Source organism: Camellia sinensis, chromosome 2 (assembly GCF_055761805.1).
Source record: "Camellia sinensis isolate YWXY chromosome 2, ASM5576180v1, whole genome shotgun sequence".
NCBI lineage: Eukaryota > Viridiplantae > Streptophyta > Magnoliopsida > Ericales > Theaceae > Camellia > Camellia sinensis.
In genome coordinates this window covers 138,295,868-138,317,558 of record NC_138962.1, presented here as the reverse complement: position 1 = coordinate 138,317,558, position 21,691 = coordinate 138,295,868, and the positions used below count along the sequence as shown (strand labels likewise).

The window sequence follows — 21,691 nt, the reverse complement described above, 5'->3', positions numbered from 1 at the left end:
CGTATATGGATTCCCATATTTTTTCTAACTAGATCACTTACAAAGCTTTAAGGGCTTAAGCACATTGAATAATATTTAAATAATTATTATATAGGGCATGTTTGGTGCATCTAATATAAGTTGAAAGTTGATAATCAAAATGTTAAAGACATTCCACCCCTAGCTTTCAAATAATTAGCTTTTTCCAACTTAATTAAACTACATTTATCTCATAATTGGTAAGCAAAACCAAACATTCACACACATATTATCAACAAAAAAAAAAAAAACATATATATATATATATGTAAACAGCCCCAATACATTGTACCAAACAAGACCATTGAATTTAAACTAGTCTCCTATAATTTTTTATTGGAATAATTATTCTATATTAATTTATATTTAAATAATAATATAATCATTAAACTCAACCTGCCGTGATTCATCTCTATGAAATCTACCCCATGCCTTATTCTGGCTTCCACAATTAAGGAATTCTGGCTCTACTGTTGATTAAACCAATATATATAAAATTACCCTCAAACTTAGGAGGCAAGCCCCGAGAGCATCGAGAGTTTGTCCAACAAAAACCAAAAGCAAGCAAAAGTGTGAGCCTTAGTGGAGTTAGCAAGCTATGAGGAAGAAACAATAGGAAGAGCAATAGTCCCCGACTAAAAGTATTAATAAACAAGGTGACAATCAATTTCAATGTGCTTTGTATGCTCATGGAAAACATAATTGTGCGTAATCTAGATAGCACTCTTATTATCGAGGCAAAGAGGTGTAGGACAGGAGGTAGGGATACCTAGGTCAAAAAAAAGCTAACGAAGCCAAACTATCTCAGTAGTAGCATGAGCCATAGTACGATATTCAGCCTCCATGGTCAATCAAGCAATAATAGACTGTTTCTTACTTCGACAAGAAATAAGAGAATCACCAAGAAAAACACATCCACCAAAGGTAGACTTGCGAACAGAAGCATCACCAGTCTAATCGGCATTAGCATAGGCACGGAGAGTCAATGTTGAAAGAGAATACAACAATAAACCTGGGGGTGTTTGTTTGAACGGATTGGAGTAGGGGGATTGTAATGTAATGGCCTACTAGTCCCGAGTTAAACAATCCCTGGACTATTTGGCTGAAAATGATGTGTATTTAACTATTAGTCTGACCTTTATTTTTCTAACCAAACGATGAACTAGAAAATCTATTAGAGATGGAGTCCAATTCCACGAAACAAATGCCCTGAAAGATAGTGGCACAAACATAGGGAGAATGTGAAGTAAAGTGGCGAAATGAGTAGAGTGAGGAGCATAAACAAACTGGCTAGCCACATGTACAACATAAGCAATATTTGGGTGTGTCACAATCAGATAGACTAGATAACCAACGAACTCACAATACATAAAAGGATCATCAAGGGGAAACCTATTAGAAGGAAAGAACTTAACAGGCAACTCAATAAGGGTGCCAACCACCTTCTCATCAGTAATTTGTACATGATGAAGAATCTCATGAGCATCCTTGGATTGAGACAAAAGATAACCCTTGGACGAGGAAGCAACCTCAATATCAAGAAAATAGCACAAAGGACCAAGATCCTTCATGTCAAAAGCCTGCAACAAATGGTGCTTCACCTCAAAAATAACAAAAGAGTTAGACTTGGTAATAATCATGTCATCTACATAAAGCAATAAAAAAAACCATCCCGGCAGAAGAAGTATGAAGAAAGAGGGTATAATCATGAGCACTGGAGAAAAAACCAATCTGGGTGAAAGTGGACTAAAAGTGCTCGTGCCAAGCATGAAGAGACCGCTTTAAACCATAGAGACTACGACACATGTGACAAACATACCCTAGAGGATGAGACAAACCAAGAAGTGGATGCATGTAGACTTCCTCATTAAGCCAGCCATTGAGGAAAACATTCTTAACATTTAGCTGAAAAAGAGGCCACTGACGAACTACATCAATAGAAATTAAGGTACGAACAGTGATCATCTTAGTAACAGGAGCAAAAGTCTCCTCATAATCAATCTCATACTTCTGAGAAAAATCCTAGGCAACTAAACGATCCTTGTAATCCTCCAAAGAACTATTGAAGTGAGTTTTATTACTTTATGAACCCATTTACACCCAACAAGATTCGTACTTGAACGCATAGGAACCAACTCCCAAGTAATAGTCTTTTTTCCACGAGCATCCAAATCATCTTGCTTAGCATGCACCCAATTGGGTCAATACAATCATCCTTATAAAGTATGCATGGAGATAAGATAAGGCACGGTAGAAAGAAGAAAAACAAGCCTTACCAAAACTAACTGTTACCGACTGTTTACGATCATGAAGAGGATAATGTCATTAAGAAAGACTTGGGGTGTGTTTGGTTTGTGTTTGTAGAGTAGTTTTTGAGATAAAAAGTACGAAAACTTGTTTGGTTTGCCTTTTTTCAGAAATGATTTTGGAAAATTATTTTGGGGAGAGAATTTTAAAAAAAGTGATTGATTTGATATGTATAAGAGAGTGAGTAATTTTGGAAAGTAGGTAACCAAACAAAATTTTGAGATTTTTTTTTTAAAAAATTGTTTGATTTGATTACTCTTGAAAATTTGTTTGTAGAGAATTTTTTTCAAAATTTTTTCTGAAAAACAAACCAAACGAGCCCTTGGTTTTTTTTTTTTTTCTAGAACATTGTTCCATCTCACTTTCTCTCTTCTCTCTCTTATATCTCTATGTCTATACAACCACGAACATATTCGTATACCTCAAGATTTGAGGACCATAGAGTCTGCTTTCTTAAAGTTGTTGTACGCGTCGAGGGCTACAAAAACATCTAAGCAGAATTTGTTTGCACCATCTTTTCATTCCTGGGGTCATGATTTCTTGCCCCTGAGGTAGGGTTTTCTCTCTTCCCCTAATTTGAGTTTAGGATGTATGTATGGTATTCTTAGGGGTGCAACTCGGGCGGGTACGAGCGGGTTGAGAGGTTATCCAACCCCAACCCAAGTTGTGCTGAGAGCAACCCAAGCCCGCCCAAACCCAAATTGTAACCCGACGTTATTTTCCCAAGCCCGACCCAAGTTAAACCCTAATTGCACATAAATTTCAAATTTTTTTTAGTGTAGCTAAGTTAATTAATTTGTTATCAATCCACATAAGTCCACATAATGATTCCACATAAGTCCCAATGTTATTGGTCCAGTCTTGTCTTGATAGGCTTTCGGTAGTTGGGAACTACTGGCCGGTAATAATGCTAACCTGTTTAGGGAGGGATGGGGTCGTGACAGGCCGAGTGCTATTCTTTTTGTAATGGCTAGGCCCTCTTTAGTTGTAGCCCATTGGGCACTTAATTATGATGAATGTGTTATCATTTCATAACATGCTATATATTTAGGATCACATGTAGAATTTGAATATAGAATGCATGTTGGTGATTTAGATTCATGATATGACTGCACAGAAACAAAGTGGGGATTATGGGTTTCTATCTTGTCCCTTTGTGTTATTTCCCCCATTATTTTTAGTTATTTCTTTCATTATACAGGTATTCCCTTGATTATTCAGTTCAATTTCTTATTCATGGATTCGGATCTTGTGAATCCACAGCATGACAACCACTACCCCCACTGGTCATCACCATTGGCCCCAACTAACAAGCAAGTAGATCTACATCACATACCACAGATCTAAGTTTAAAAATAAAAAAAAATACTCATATCAAGCACCGCAGGACCAACAAACAAGCAGATCTCATATCTAAGGATAGTGACACGACATCTCTCTCTCTCTCTCCCTTTTTTGATTTCATCCCTCTTCTACTTTTTTTATTTAATTTGTTCTTTTAAATCCTTTATGTAAAATGGGATGGAAATTGGAAACCCTCTTAGATTTGAATGTTTCTAAAGCAGATGATATATACAACACAAGACATGAAGTATACAAGTTGGTGATAGGAATTTGATCATTTATTTATGAGGTTTAATGATGTTGCGGAGCTGTTTTTATTTTACTTTAATGAGATGGTTATTGTGAGCAGTGATTCTTCAAATTGTTGTGTTGTACTGTCAATATTGATTGGAAGAAAGGTTTTTATTTTAATTGGAAGACATGTTTCATATTTATTGGAAGAAAGGTTTTCTTACACTTTTTGTTGTTTTGGTTCTCATTTTTTCACTTCAATGCCCAATTTCTTTGGGGCTTTAATGTTAGAACCCAATGTAGCCCAAATAAAATTTCACTTCAGAGCCCGAAAAATAAGCCCCATCTACATCCAATTTCTCTGCATGCTTCGACAAGGTTTAAAGCACAGTCACTGTGGTAATGTGTGTATGGGCATTATATAATGAATGTGGGCAAGAAGAAAATGAATGAAAGGCCAAATCATATTGCACTGTAAAAGATTATAGGACAATATATAATGGAACATAAAAAATGATCATGTCTGCTTCTTCTCCATTAAAATAAAAAAGAAAAAAGAACGCTTGTCTTGAATACAGGAAGAGGGGGCTGCTCAAAAAACAGAAAGAGCACATTGGGTGGGCTGTCACCCATGTGACTGAAGAGACTAGAAGAAATAACTGAAACTTATCTCTCTGTTTGTGCCATAATGAATTGTCACAACATTTATGGTTTCTTTGTGTCCATTAAGGCTGTGATTCAGATTTGGTGACCCTCTGAAACAGGTGCAGTTAATTTTCAAAACTCCTGAATCCCAATAATATCAACTAGTTCAAATAGTTACTTTTTCTTTAGACAGATCTGCTCCTCGAATGACATTTGAAAAAGCAAGGCCTAGGATAGGTAAACATAAAAAAAATTTCTCTCATCAGTTTGCTTGTTTCGCTCTAATATGCATTTTAATTTGGGTTAAAGAGAGAATCTAAAGGAAAATATAGAAAGATGGAGGAAGAGAAAGAGGGTGGTGATACTTGCATGGAAACGTCAGAAAATTGAAGGTTCTTATATTAGTTCTCAGGTTCCTTTACTTTCCTTGCTACTCATTGCAACAAGGATATCATGTGGTAATTCCTACACTTCATTACTAAACTAGACTTTGGAAGGCTCCGAACAGCTTGAACCGAAGGATAACCATGTTGTCAATCTCTTAGACGGGAAGCAATTATTGAAGCAAAATCTGGGAAGTAAAAATGGGAAAGCCTATAAGATAAAAGTTAGGAGTAGAGTGAAAATCAAGAAAATAATGAGCAACCATGTAGGAAACCAGAAGGCACCGTGATGTCAAAGCAAATGATTTTTGAAACTCAACGGCAGAGCAGGTAGAAGACTATACAGATGTAGTATGAAATCCTTCACACTTAAAACCTTAGTTGCACAAAGCAGGGGTGGGGGCGGGGATGGGAGCGGAAGTGGGAGTGGGGGTGGCAAAGCAAGGGCATATAGAAGTTTCCTAGGTTGGGAGTATGTATATATTTATTTATTAAATATATAAAGATATTCTAACAATTATTTTTTGCTACTTAGTTGTAATATATGTATTAAAATGTGAAAAAATATTAGAGACTCATGTCAAATACAAATTGCCTTATAAAGTATAAATAAATATTGTATAAATAGAAACTACTAGGATATGTTTGAGTTGTTTTTCTTTTATTTTTATGAGATTTATATGTTTGAGAGTTTTCTATCTTAGTTGGGAGCAAGTTTCTTTCTCGACAGGAGTGAGTTTCTTACTTCGGAGCACGGAATCGCATTTCTTAGTAAGAAACATCACTCGAGTATAAGGTTCCTGCTACTAAGCTTAAAACATCTACAAGTGACAAAGTGCTTTGTAGAAAAAATTATTATGCCTGAAAGGTGCTTGCTTTATAGTAAAATTATTACGCTTGTCCTTGGATCAAACTTCGTCCTTGGATCAAACTTCGTATGTTGAACAACTAAAAATTTCCCTGGGCCAAAGTTTTTTCTATGTAGGCTGTGTGAAGGTGATACATAAATGTCCTGTGAAACTTAGGAAGCCTTTTTAAATCACAATTACAATGATAGACATGTAGATACAAAGATGAATGGCATCAAAAGTGCAATTTAAAACAACACTTGAAATTTTCTAAAATAAAACAATAGATTCTTTCACGTCATGGTGTCATTTTTAGACTTTTACAGTTGCCATCCTAATCAATTAACTTAATACAAAACATTTAAGGATCAAATTTACCTCGACAGAGTAATGGCAAAATGTAGGCAAGAAACGAATCTTGCAATACTCGTTGAACATCAAGGTGAACAATACGAGAGGTATTGTAGCAAAGGAGGCAGAGGGCTTTGACTTCAGTCCAAAAAGACCAATCATAGTAATCTGTGTGAGAACAATTGCTAGAAAAATATAATGATGAATGTATGGCCAGTATTGACCACATGTCTCATAAATAGTTTCATACACGTCTTCAATCTGCAAAAAGTTACATTGTCAATGTTGCTGCCGTGTTAATACTCTAGTTACTACCAGCATAAAAATACAGCACATTGTATATATAGATATAATGACTCTTTAACAGGAAAAATATTATAGAAGCACCAATGGAAAACCAAGGTGAGCTTCTATTTCCACACATTATCTCAGTTTCACACACTCTTTTCGTTCAAATATCAACTTTTGAACAAATTTACATGGATCGAAAATCAACTTCCGAACAAAACCTTATGATTACTGTCTTTGGTTCAAAAGTTGATTTCTGAACCATGTAGTTTTGTCTGGAAATCAACTTCAGAATGAAAAATGGAGAGAAAGTTGTGCGTGAAAATAGAAGCTCCCAAAACCTAGGCACCTAATCGATCGCAAACCAAAACTGCTGATTGATGCAATAAAATTTCTGAATGTGAATAAAGCATCTTGTATATATCTTGGCTCCATGAATTTTCATTCTTGACAGTAGAGAAATGACTGAAACTGTACTAAAAATACAACTATATTTGAGTTCAAAATTCCACTCGATCCAGCATAGTATTGATGCAAACAAATGGAAATGAAAAATGCCAAAGCTAAGTCTATATTCAGTACCCCCCTCTTGGCACCGTTGATTAACATTGGCATTTAAAAATTAATGGACATGTTTTTATTTTTTTGGACATGTTGTATTATATATTTAAAACTCTTCAACAACACTACAATCCAAATAAGTCTGATGGAAAAAGCTATTTCCCAAAGAGACAATGATTGTATAATGGGGCCAGAAGACGATTTGTAAATTTCCAGCATGATGTCCATCCCCAGAAGCAGTGATATCATCACATGTTGGCAAGAATCGTTTTTTTGTTTATGCTGATGCATTTCTTATATTTAAATAGTGATAAACAATGAAATGGTCACTGCAAGTTTGGATGAACAAGAAGATTGGGAGCACACAAATCTCTTCTTTTTTTCTTTTTTCTTTTTTAATTCTACTTAGGGATATTAATATTACAGAAAATGAGACACCATGAAGCTCGTTCAGTTAATGATTCTAGGTCATACTAAGGATGGGATACCTACTGTCAAAGAAAAAAGCTTCAAGATGAAGAATAGGTTATTGACCAATTTACAATAGAACGACAATATAATTGGACCAATTTGATCAAAAGAAGGTTTAATAGGTGCCAGTGAGTTTATGGATGATACAGAGATAGCATTGAACTGCTTGTGCAGTCCCTTTTTTCCCCTTCTGAAGTTTCCAAGGAACCAATTGGTACTCACTATGGCAATAATGTAGCAACAGGAATAAAATGTTCAAACAAATCATCCATATAAATATGAATGTAAAACAATACAGAAACCTTAAATTAAGGTGTATCAAATTTGGTTGATATTCAAGGAGTAAGAAGGTCTACCTGATGGATAAACACAACGTAGCCTAGAAAGAAGTAGCCAATTAGGAATGGGAGAAGTAATGGCGCTACAACTGCATACACCATACCAATTAGTATTGAGAGGGAAACAAGAGGGATAACCCTGTAGTACGGTAGGGAATAAAGATAAGGATTTTTGTCCTTTGCACGGCCACATGTGTACGATTTAATAGTATCCCAAATCAGTAATCCAGGCTGAAGAATCTCCAGGGAAAATCCTGCCAGCCCATTTGTCAAGATGTATGTCATAAAGAAGTCTGCCTGAAAGAAAAAACGAAAAGCAATGGGATCAATAAGCCACTGCCTGGATCATCTTTATGAGTGATAAAATTATCAAAGAACAACATTATTTCATTGAACTGTGCAAAATTATTGAACAGGTAAATCCAGTAAATAGTAGAGTTAATGCAAGGACATAATTGATTCTGTAAGTTTAGAGATAAAGAAAACAATTGCATTACTCTCCCTTGATCTTACAATGTTGCATAATAGAACCTCAGATAGAAAACAACCCAAATCTAAGAATAGATAGAATAGAAATATGGAAATATACATCTTCACAGTTTCATATGCTTTTCACATTGCTCTCACCCTTCTCATATCACATTAGCCAAACCCTAAAACAGAATATTATACAAAACATGAAGAAAAAATAAAGTAAGGAATATACAGTTACATAATATACCCAGTGAATCAATAAGGATCAGTACACTTACTTGGGCTGAGACAGCACTTGCAAGACGGCTAGGAAAATCCCTAGGATGAGTAACAGATCTTCCAATTTGATCAAGTAAAGACCCTGATAACAAGGTTAAGAAGAATACATTTCCCAACAGAAAATAGAAGAACATGTTGCAAGCTTTTATCTCCTTTTTACTCCTCGATACATAACCTTCCAGTTTAGCCATTCCAAGCATGGCAAACGGAATGACATATATAAATCCACTAAGGATGGCACTTGGAAGATACCCGGTAATGACAGGTCCTAAGCAAGGTCTGTAGGACAGGTATCATCTCAGTAAAAAAAATGATCGACATAAAGACATGTAAAAATCAATTGTACCAGACAGATAAGAGTAGTGTCAGAATCTAAGCAGGAAAATAAATGTAAGCAAGTAATTAGCCACCACTTTATATGCATGAATAAGCTGTTTATTCTATAGCATTGATTTTTGATAAATATTATGACAGAAAAATACATTAAAGAATAGTACTCTTACATCAAATGTACAGCCATGGCTGGAGGAAACCATGTCTTTAATCTTTCATATTTTGCTATTCCTTGAACTGCAGTCACTGGGATGGCAAAAAATAGTGTAAGAAGTGACGCTGCAACAAAAACTCCAATTTTATACAGTGGTAAATGCCTATATGGGATTGACAAATTTCTCCATAGTACATCCCTTGGTTCTGGAGCCATTTCAGTGATCCATATAAGTGGATTTGAGTGCTGTTGAGATTGGGCAGCTAGAGTAGCACCCCACCGGTTTCTGAATGTAACAAAAGCAACAGGCAACTCCTGCAAAAATGATAGCACACCATATCAATTTATGTCCAAACTTTCAACAAAAAGTAGTAGAATGTGTAGTCACTACAAAATTAGATGGGGTTGTGTCTAGAAAGATGATCAAAAGTTAAAGAATTTTCATATTTATGCTGCTCAACAATATCATCTCAACCAGTAATTTCACATAGTAAATTTAAAAGCAGGAAAAGAATAAATGAGCTATCTTAAACTTTCTTTCGAACAAAAGCTTAGTTCCGAAAAAAATATATACTTTCATGAATTATTATACAGTTTCTCAGATCCTTCATTCAAACAATCACCACCACCACATGCGAAAAACATCCTGCATCCTCTATCAGTGTCAGCTTGCACCAGCACTCTTCCTCCATCCTCTCTCCATCTTCCCATCACCAACCAGTGAAGCATGACCACCCTCCCCCGCACAACACCACTAAATTGCTACTTCCACCTTGTTAACAACCAACTCATCCAAAAGCTTGTCCAGTTAGAAAAGATATAACTTAATTACTTATATCCTCAATACACCCCTCATTTGTGGCCAGCTAATGTAGCACAATGAACAGAAGCAAGAATAAAGGAAAAAAGAATTAGATTGGGGTGAAAATTTCTAAAGAAAAGAGAAACTGTATATTCAATTGTATCGAATACAGAAAAATTATATCAGCATTTATAGCCTAGGCTAACCCTAAAACAAAAAAGGAAATAATTCCTAGAATATTACACAAAATAATATCTACATAATATCTTTCCAAAATATCTACGAAATCTACAGAATATATATAATATCTAGTGAATATCTACGATATCTGCAAAATGTACATAATGTCTAGAGAATATCTGTAGTATTCTCACACCTCCGCTCAAACTCAATGTCTTTTTTGCTAGAAAAGATAAGAGAGTTTGTCTAGAAGGAACCAGAACTGAGCCATAGTGTTAGTCTTTATGAAGAAATCAGCAAGCCGCATAACTAAAGTGATAGAGGGACGGGGAATATATCCAGACTGAAGATGATGTTAAACAAAGTGACAATCAATTTCAATGTGTTTCATCCTCTCATGAAAGACAGTCTTATGGGCAATCTAGATCACACTTTTGTTGTCACAGTAGAGCGAAGCCAGAGAAATAGAGAAGCTCCCAAATCAAATAACAGCCAATGAAGCCATATAACCTCAACAGTAGCATGAGTCATAGCACAGTGGTCAGCCTCAGCAGTAGAAACGGGCAACAATAGTCTCTTTCTTGCCTTTCCAAGAAATTAGGGAATAATCAAATAAAAGCCAATGAAGCCATATAACCTCAACAGTAGCATGAGTCATAGCGTAGTAGTCAGCCTCAATAGTAGAAACGGGCAACAATAGTCTCTTTCTTGCCTTTCCAAGAAATTAGGGAATCGCTAAAAAACATATAACTTGCGATCAGTGACATCACTAGCCCAATCAGAACTAGCATAGACCCAAAGCTCTAAAGAAGTGGTGGAGGATAATAGTAAGCCCAAAAAGATAGTACCTAGGAGATATTCAAACTAAAGCATCCTGGTACGTGGATCAAGGAGTAGAAACAAACTAACTGACCACGTGAACAACGTAGGCAAGATCAAGGCGAGTTATGGTTAGATAGACCAAGCAACCCACAAGTTCCCGATATAGAGTGGGATCATCTAGAGGAACAACATCAGTATTGTTGAACTTCACATTAAGCTTAATCGGGGTATCAGAAGTCTTAGTATCGTAGAGACACGCAAAATGGATAACCTCATTAGAGTACTTAGCCTAAGAGAAAAAATAAACATTTGGAAAATAGCACAAAGGACCCAGATCTTTCATCTCAAAGGTGCGGAATAAATGATACTTGACCCCAAGTGATGGCAAATGGGTCAAAGCCAGTAATAAACATGTCATCCACATAAAGCAACAAGGCAACAAAGCCAATAAGAGCATGAAGGAGAAACAAAGCAGAATCATGGACACTAGGATGGAACCCAAGCTGAGTAATAGGTGTCTAAAAGTGATCATACTAGGCTTGGGGAGACTACTTCAGACAATAAAGTGCACAGGCAAAGATGACATACCTGTCTAGAAGAGTAAAATAGACTAGAGAGAGGACACATGCAGACTTCCTTTGAAAGATAGCCATTAAGAAAGACATTCTTGATGTACATTTGATAGAAAGGCCAGCGGCAAACCGCAACCACAAATATCAAGGTACGGACAGTGGTTATATTGGCTACAGGGCAAAGGTTTCTTCAAAATCAAGGCCATACTCATAAGAGAAACCTTCAGCCACTAAGAATGCTTTTTTAATGCCCTAAAGATCCATTTGAATTAGTCTTGACTTTGTAGACCCACTTGCAACCAACGAGATTTTTGCCAGCAAGCAAACGCACTAGTACCCAAGTAAAGGTATTCTTCAAAGCAGACAACTCATGTTTCCATGGCTTGGACCCAATTAAGATCCTGAAAAGCCTCCTTATAAGACTATGGTTCTAAAAAGGAATGAATAGAAAACAAGAAGGTACAATATGAAGGAGAAAAATATGTATTAGAAAAACCAAGGTAGTCTTTGGTAGAGTTTTAGAATTATGATTTGAGAATAGAGTTGTATTTTGAGCTAGTGAGTTTTGGAATTATGATTTGAAAAGAGGAAATTTGTTTGGTTATGAGTTTTGAGAAAAGTTTTGAATTTTGGATGTGACATGAAAAGAGAATTTGTTTGGTTATGAGTTTTGAAAAGAGTTTTCAATACTTAATTGAAAAACTTTTAACTCATAACCAAACACACAACTTAAAACTCTGTTGAAAATTTTATTCAAAACTCATAGCCAAACTCTTTTTAAAATTCAATTCAAAAAAATAATTTATCATTTTGGTCTAAAAAAATAATTTCTATATTAAAAAAATATCAAAAACAGATGTAATTTTTTTCTCCCAAATAATAGGTGGCGATTGGCAATTGCGGGAAAAAAAAAAAAAAAAAATAGAGTTATTGTTCCAGTTAACCGGCCGGACATCGGGCAGACAACTGGGTAGACCAAAAATTCAAAAATTCTACTCTACCAAACATGTACGAAAGAGAGAGTATGTACGAAAAGGTGAGAGCTTTGCTTGGAAGGAACTCTGCCAAACGTGAAAGAGAAGTGTGTTTTGAAATGTATGGTAGAATTAATTTTTGAACACCCCATCCAAACAGAGGCTTCAAGAGAAGAGGTGGAACAATGATTAGAGTGCTACACCAAACACAGCCCAAGTCTTACCACAGGAGTACAATGATGAGCGAATAATGACATTCGATAGGATTAATGTCATCATAAGTAGAAGGATTAGGAGTGGAGAAGGAGGCAACCGACAGGGGGAAGAGTTGCACGACAAGAATAGACTAGCCTAAGAGATAGAGCAGGATGGAAATAGGAGTAAGGGTAAAAGAGGGAAGAGACTCCACAAAAACAGTAAATATGCACTCATCAGAGGGAACCTCTGAAGGAAATGGATCAAGAAACGCAAAATAGCAGGAGACATAAAGGTGGTGTGAAATAGGGTCATTAGCAGTGATAGCCTTTCTGGGTAAGGTTGTAACCCAGAAAGATATACATAACAGACTGGTCACTAAGTTTGGTTCATTTCTGTAGATCAAAACCAAACCTTAAGTATTTAAAATTGTGTTTTAATCAAACAATTTATCCATTTTTTCTTTAAGCCGAATTCAAAATTGTTCGAATTGTGTAATCATCAATTACTGACACTGGTAATGGACTCTCAACGATTTGATTATAATTCAATTCGTGACAATCATAAGAAGGAAGTTCATATTCTTTAGTCATTGATAAACAATTTGTTGGACAAGACTTAACGCAATTGCCACAAAGCACACAGATTCCGAAACCAGTATTGTAATTAAGCAACCGTTTCGTTTGAATATTCGTTTCCAATTTCCATCCTTACGAGGAGAAGGATAACATAGGCAACTCCAAAGACTTGAAGGAGAGAGTAATTTGGAACTTTAGAATCCAGAGCCTCACAAAGGGAATGACCTGAGAATAGGGGAGTAGGCATCCGATTGAGGAGAAAAGGAGCAATAAGAACAACCTCACCCTAAAGCAGGACCAAAACAAAGGTAGATAAAAGAAAAGATTGAGCAATATCAAGGAGATGACTGTAAAACCCAAGTTGTGTGTAGGATTTTTTTATTGGATAGATTAGTGATTAAATTAATTTATATGGGTCATTTATTAATATCAAAGAATTAATTATGAGATGGCATTATATTCCCTATTGCTTAGATGGGTAATTTTGTAACTTTGAGAAATTAGGTTAAAAAGCCCACTTGTTGTGGCTTTAAGTCTTGGCAAACAAACAAAACAGAGGCTGGTATTGCTCCATAGGCGGTTAGGGTTTGAGAAGGTAAAAGAGAAAAGAAAAAGAGAAGAGAGGTTCAAGTGAGGCTGCAATAGGGATTGGAGGCAGCACATTGGTGATTTTAGCACACCCATTGGTTAAGGTAAAATCTGTCTTTACTGTTAATTATTAAGTTTATGTTGAGGAATTTAACAATCAATGCATTAAGGGGATTTGGAAGATCTATAAGTGCCTACTTAGGTTTTGAGAATTGGGTGCAATGTGTAAGTGTAACTTTGGGTGGGTAATAGAAACAATGGAGTTTTGTATCATGGGTAAGGGTGTGTTTGGCTATAAAGTTGGGTTGAATGGTTTAATCACTTGGATATTAAAGCAATACATTAATCTAATATGGTGGGGCTTTTGTGGGTGTATGTAACACGTAAAAATATTAATTTATTTAAGATTTTGTTTATAAGTTTGTGTGATTGAAGTGGTGGAGCTGGGTGTTTGGAGTTGGTGTTGGAATATTATTTCTAAGCGTTTGGTGTAAGTAACCCTCTATCACTGTTGGTTCATTTTTATTCCTATTGAATCATTTAAAATCATAAATATTTATTTATAGCCTTCATGTTCTCTTAAAATAAAATATGGATCAAGTATAAAACAGCATCGAATATTATTATGAAAATTATTTGAACATTTGGTGAAACTATTCTGAAAATTGTACTAAACGTTTATTCTGAAAATATCGAATGTTTTATTTAAAAGTTGTGTATTGTTTGAATTTTGAACATCACTCTAGTCTGACTATGATTCGGACCCTAGCCAATGGAGGTTATTTATTGGCAAAGAAACTAGTTTCTTTTGGGGCTTTACCACTGGCCTATGTGTGGTTCTAGGCCTTGTCACAGGCTAAGTGACCATAGTGACCAAGACTTGGGTTTTATGAATCAAATCATTGAACCATCTGAATATTGAACCATCGATTTGAACGACGAATTTACTTTGAATTATCTTGTTGGCTTTTCAATTAAAATGTATTGTACATTGTTTATTTTTGGCTATGAAACCATCTTACAAATAATTGTTCATTTATTGAATTGTAGCAAAAATTATATTTATTGGTTATCGACTATTTATGTATTTATTTTTTGTATACTTGATCCAGCTAGCAGTGATGGTTGGTTATTTACTGGGCTGTCTAGCTTACCATTATTTTATTTTTTTCAGATTCTGAGAAATAGAGCTGCGTGGAGTTTTTTCACTCGGGGAGTACCGAGAGTAGGACTATGATTTAAGCACTTAGATTATTATTTTGGTTAGTGGATTATATTAATGGACTTGGTGGACAATTTTATATGATAAGAATTATCTATTTTTATGGATTTTAGCATTTTGATATTTAAGGATTTAATTTGAGTATTTTACATTGTTGGTTATGTGTTGGACTCTTAGCCTTGCATGCTCACTTAAATGAGTGTGCGGCGTTGTCACGGAGCTTGGGGCGTGACAATGACTGTGTTTGCACTCAACCCTGCCATTTTGGGCAAGTGTATTAGCACAGGAAGAATATTGAACGGTTCTCAAATTGGCCAAATACTTACAAAACTCAGTTTTGAAATATTTTCCCACCCAAGTCAAACCGCAAGATTTAAATGGTTGTGTCATGATCATAGACTAAAAGGTGCGGTATATATGGTAAAAATCAAACTTATAGGTCATGAGATAAACCCAAGTGTAGCAGGTGTAGTCTTTAACAAAGGAAATAGAGTATGTAGAACCACCTTTAGTGGGAATAGGAGAAGGCCCCAAACATCAGTATGAACTAAAGAAAAATGTGTAATAGAAACAAAAGTACTTTTATTGAATGGTAAGGCGGTCAGCAAGTTTTACAACCTTGACACTCGATAAGTTCACTAGGTGAAACTTTACCGAATAACGTAGATTGGACTAAAGATCGTAACTAGTTAGGAGACAAATGATCAAATCTAGAATGCCATAAATAAAATTGACTGGATGTAGAATCTAATTGAAAAGACGAAAGAGCAGCCAAAGAGGTAGTCAGAGGAAGATGCAAGCTCTCCACCATACATAGGTCTCTAACTCTACGGCCGGTCTCTTTCTACTTCTTGTACATCTAATCCTACACACAACAGACAGAAGAAGAAAAGATAACATCAAAACCAGAAGCATCAAATTGACAGACAACTTAAGAACACAAAAGATAGAGGGAATAGTAACGACTGACATGGAAATCCAATAGATATAATAGTTAGAAGTAGAAAAGAGAAGAAAAGAGAGGGAGGAAAAGAATGTGATACAAACTTAAGGTTTTAGAATGAGATACTCTCCTCATCCCTAGACCCAGGTATTTATATTAAATAGTCTAAGAAATTACAGTAGTGTCCTTAATGAAATAATATAACCTCACATAAACCTAACACTCCTCTTCAAGTTGGTGCATATATGTCTCTCATGCCGAACTTGCATACAAGAGAATGAAAACATCTACTAGAAAGGCCCTTGGTAAGGACATCTACAAGTTGATCTTCACATTTCACAAACGACATACAAATTAGACTTTTATCCAACTTTTCCTTAATAAAATGATGATCAATCTCGACATACTTGGTTCGATCATGTTGGACAGGGTTATGAGCAATATCGATAACAGCCTTATTGTCACAATACAATTTCATAGGACCATCACACACTAACCCCGAGTCTTTCAACAGAGTCTGAAGCCACAAAAGTTCACAAACTCCTTGTGCCATAACCCTATATTCTGCTTTTGCACTAGACCTAGCAGCAACAACTTGCTTCTTGCTTCTTCATGTCACAAGATTCTCTCCAACGAAGGTGCAATGACCTGAGGTTGAACGTCTATCATCTATAAATCCAGCCCAATTTGTGTCAGTAAAGGCTTCAACTTTCAAATGTCCCTTATTGGAAAATAATATCCTTTTTCCCATTTTCTACTTTAGACACCTCAAATTTTGGAAAACTACCTCTAGGTGCGTCGCGTGAAGGTTATGCATGAATTGACTCACTGCATAGGCAATATTAGGCCGTGTGTGAGACAAGTCAATTTAGGAATTCTATAATGAGCTTGACTTATCTCAAGCTCATAATTGCCACATCTAATGGTTCTTCTATGACTCTTCATTCTATTGGTTCCACTTCCTCTCCCCACTTACCTATTTCCCGTGTCTTTTATGTGTCTCTCCTCTCTTTCAGTCTTATATCTATTAGTCAATTGTCTGATTCCGGTTTTGATGTTGTTTTCTCTTCTTCTCATTGTGTTGTGCAGGATTGGGTAGCTAAAAGGTAGATTGGGATCAGACGTGGAGTTGGATAACTTTACATTTTGGAAAGCTTACATGTTCCTCTGGACATGTCTTCTACTACTTTGTATTTGTTTTGTCTAAGCAATAAGTCATCTTTATTTTATATTTGGCATTCTAGGTTAGATCATTTATCGAGTGATCGTTTGAAGTTGTTAGTTCAGTCTGGTCATTTAGACAATTTGTCCATTTGTGATTGAGTTCAATGGTTGTAAATTGGCTAAAATGGCATCTCTCCCCTAAAAGAAGAGTAGTTCTATTTCCTCCACCCTTTCAATTGGTTCATATTAATGTTTGGGGCTCTTACCCTGTTGTTAAAAAGGGTGATTCACAATATCATGTGTCTTTTGTTGATGATTACAGTTGATTTACATGGGCATATTTGATGACACGCAAATTGAATTTTACAAAATTAATTCCAATTTTCACTCCATAATTCACACTCCGTTTTCTACCACCATTAGAATGCTTCAATTTGATTTGGGGGGTGAGTATAATTTGTCTGAGTTTGTAGAGTTTTTAGCTACTAATGGTATTATTCAGTAACCCTCGTGTACTGACACCCCTATGTAGAATGGTAGAACTAAACGCAAACATCACCATCTCTTTGATACAGCTTCATCTATGCTTCTTTCATCTTTTGTCCCCTCTGTGTTATAGGGAGAAGCTGTGCTCACTGTTGCATAATTTCTCAATCGGATGTCTACTCTTTTCTCGAGTTCCTCTCTGAGCGCCTACTTAGTACCATTCCCAATTACTCTCTTCTTCGTGTTTTGGATCTGCATGTTTTGTTCTTCTTCCCAAATAAGATTGCTCCAAGATTAGTTCCCGTTGTGTCCTATATGTGTTTTTAGGGTATGCAATTCATCAGAAGGGTTATTGTTGTTATGAACCTATGACCAAAAAGTTACATGTGTTGACATGTCCAAATTGCAACCCTTTGATTAAGTCAGTTGTCACCAAAGGATATGACTTGCTTTTTCCATCAGCACAAGGAAAAAAAGGATACCCAAAAAAAAAAAAAGAAATGCCCACCAATAATACAAAACTGAAAACTAGCAAATTCATTGCAACACCAAAGTCACAATCAATTCTCCTTATGTTTTGTATTACAGTGGAGTACCAACATGCTGCCAGATCAATTCTCCCCACCAATATTATTATTATTTATTTATTTTTATTTTTTTGTGTGCATGCGTGCAATTCTGTTTGTTGTAATCATGCCCTTTGCCAATTACACCTGGGATCAACAACCTTTAGCTGTGATACCACTTGTTGGGATTTATACCATATGCCACCAACGCAAACAGAAGCACACCACGCACACACCAAAGTGAAAAACAATCATATACAGATTTATGTGGCTTGGCACCAATTGCCTACATCCACGGGGGAGAGAGCTTCCACTTTGAATAAAATAGAGAATGCAAATGATGACCAAAATACTCGAAACCTACACCACTATCCGAACCCCATGCTCAAGGGTAGTTGAGCCCTCGCTCAACCTGTTTCCCTCATGGTATTTTTTCCTTCACCCCATACATCGTGATTTTTTCCCTCACCACTCTCTCAATCTCTCAATAGAGTCCTATAGTACACATGACTATTTATATAAGAAACCTAGTTCCATACATGCATGAGCCTCTATAACTTCCTACCTTGTGTGTTGCTGCTGAAAGTTGCTGGTGCTATTTCTTGGTCTTCGGGTCCATGCACAAGGTAAGAAGTTGGGATTTTTTTTTTTTTAGTTTGTGTTAACAAAGGACTTGGGGTGCAATCTGGTGTAGCACAAGCATGAAATCAATGGTTCGTATTTTTCTGTTACATCGGCGTATGTGTAACAGAAAAATTAGAGGCGACGGTAGTCTCCAAGGTTTTCAAGCACTGCGATTTCATCGGTACAGTCAAAATTTTCATATTCCAAATGGTTTAAAGGGATTCAACAGAATTTTCATAGTGAATGAACAATGATTCTTTCCAACTTCACCATTCAAGATTTGGTGTATGAAAGATATGATGATATTGCGTCACATATATCCCCTCTTGCTGTCTGACATTATGTAGCATCTCAGCAGGATGATCTTGAGCTATGAAATATGACTTAAACCAATAGGCTAAACATATTCTTTTTCCAATATACATTTATTATGGTATACAAGATGCTGGAAATAAAGAAAGAAGCTATACTGAATGATGAGAGATTTAACATAAATGAATACTGATTTAACAAACATCCGAAGTCTAATCTAAACCTCAACTATTTTAGTATAATCTTGTGCTACATTAAAAATAAAGCCAATGAAGTATCTCATCTTCTATAAGACAGATTTGACCTGAACTAACCAACAGGACAAGTTCTCACATGCAAACACTGCACAAAGGAACACAGAGAGATGGATTCAAACTGAAGCAGACGGATCATATTCAAAGTGATGAAGTAGAACCATCTAGAGAAAAAAAATCCTTTCACTTCCAATGCTGAACATTACACAGTGACATGACTATCTCCTTATATTTTGGTGGAAGTCTGCTGGTAGCTTCTTGTAACCAACAACAATGAGAAGCTAAATTAACAATGTGAAGACACTATCATCCCAGCTTCCAGTTCAAGTACCCCCCACAAGGAAAACAAAAAACAAAATGGCTTCACATTGTTAATTTATTTTCTCATGGTTGCGGATTACAAGAAGCTACCAGCGGACTTCCACCAAAAAAAAGAAGAAAATAAAGTTAAGGAGTAACAAGTTAAGAAAAAACATAAACGCCTACATATAATCTTCCAATTAATTTCAAATAAGATAAAAGAATGTAAAAGCTTTCTGATTAAAAGCTAATGAAAAAGAGGAATGTATTTTCAGAATATCAATATACAGTTAGCGAAATGGTCTCATTGATTGTGCTACCTGTCTACACACAGCTTTAAGGAATCATTGCCAGTGAAAATTTTACCTTTTCTTCAAGCATCTTTTTGCACTGTATGTGGCGTATCTTATGACAAAGTTCTTCAAGCCTTTCCCCATACCGTGTTATTTTTCCATCTTGTTGAAATGCATCAGAAAGTGAGTATTCTCTATTATGCTTCTTAGTCAAGGAATGGTGCGTCAAGTCCTCAATCTTGCTTGCAATGTGTTTTGCCTCTTTCTGCGCGTAATCATGTCTGTAAGTACTAAGTAGTTTGTGACAAATGCCTAGAGGGAATGAAGACATAATGGATTCAGATTTTTTACATGGCTTTGTTGTTCATAAAAACTCTGTACTTTTTTCATGGACAACAAGGACATGTAAAACATTCAATGATCTAAATGTAACATGAACAACAAAGTCATCCCCATCCTTTACAATATACATAGGTATTTCTTTCTCAAAATATAATCAAAATCACTCTTATCTTCATGCCAATGCACCAACAATGAGCAATGTTACGAGAAATCGTTCAAGTTGTAATGCAAAGAATTGGACCATTACCCAGTACATTACTGGCTGTACTTGTAATTTACTTTATTCATTACAGTAAGATGGTTTGAAGGACAAGATAGAATGAACTAGGCCCTATATAACCAAAGGCAATCTTCTTAATGTTCGCAAAGCCTTAGATATAACTCCCAAAGGCAACAAATGCTAGTAACATCTAAAACCATTCACAGTGGTGAAGCTGAACTCAAAGCATAAAATTATCAAAGGAGATGGCAAGCATTGGTTTCCAATAAAAAGATCAATGTACTGTTAAAAGGTCCCAGAAAATCTTGAGAGAGAATTGTTCTGAGCCACGATAAGCTGAGGAGTTCCGAAAAGAGGTCAATACTCTCTCACATAGTTGTCAAATCGGGATTCGTATCGTGAATCGAAATGATCTCGTACCGAATCGTGAATCGAATCGAATCGTGAATCGTAAAGATTCGGTCACTTCTTCTAAATTATTTAAAAACATATATTTACACATTTAGATGTTAAATATATCTTATGAATATAAAATATTTAGACTTAAATCAATAAAAATATTATTTTGAATGATAATCACGTAGTTTAATAAGTAAGAAGTTAACAAACGTTCCTATGTAAGATCACCATCTTACCTTTTTTTCTTTTTTAGATATTTCTTATCAACCATTCTTAATAAAAATAATAACCAAATAGACAAACTATCAATTTCTAAAATAATAATAATTAACAACGATATTGATATTTAGACAATAAGCATACATACTTTTCTAAGTAACAGTGAGCAAATAATAAGAAAGAATCATTTAGAATTTTTTTTTTTAAAGCCTAAAATATTTTAAAAATATAACTGACCTCATAGATGTAATATTTAATTTAATAAAATAGCAACAGATAATTCATAGTGTAATTTTAATTTTAAACATCTTTAGAAGATATATTATGATTTTTTAAAGGAAAAAAAAATAATTAGAAAAAAGGTTAAAAATATGTTGGATCTGACTAAATCTAATTGGATCCTATTAAAAACTTCATGATCACTAAAATAACAACAAAGCATGTATATATGCTGGTTATTTTCGTATTAAACGCTATTAGAAGTTGTATTATGTCATTTTACTAAAAAGATAGAGGAAAAATAGAGTCAAAAATATGTCGGACACAATAATTTTTAAAATTGCATGAATCGTAAAAAGCGAATCGAATCGTGAATCGATTGTGAATCGTGC

At 35.4% G+C, this 21,691-nt stretch overlaps 1 protein-coding gene across 1 annotated transcript in view; it reads right to left on the bottom strand.

Moving 5' to 3' along the window:
- Positions 1 to 21,691, bottom strand: part of LOC114297022 (hyperosmolality-gated Ca2+ permeable channel 2.5) — a 54,352-nt gene that overhangs the window by 1,235 nt on the left and 31,426 nt on the right. The window contains exons 4-8 of the mRNA XM_082915666.1: positions 19,974 to 20,165; positions 9,042 to 9,340; positions 8,538 to 8,817; positions 7,804 to 8,082; positions 6,155 to 6,388 (exon numbers count right to left, since the gene is read on the bottom strand). Coding sequence (XP_082771792.1) covers positions 6,155 to 6,388; positions 7,804 to 8,082; positions 8,538 to 8,817; positions 9,042 to 9,340; positions 19,974 to 20,165 — 1,284 coding nt within the window. The remainder of the gene's footprint in view (positions 1 to 6,154; positions 6,389 to 7,803; positions 8,083 to 8,537; positions 8,818 to 9,041; positions 9,341 to 19,973; positions 20,166 to 21,691) is intronic.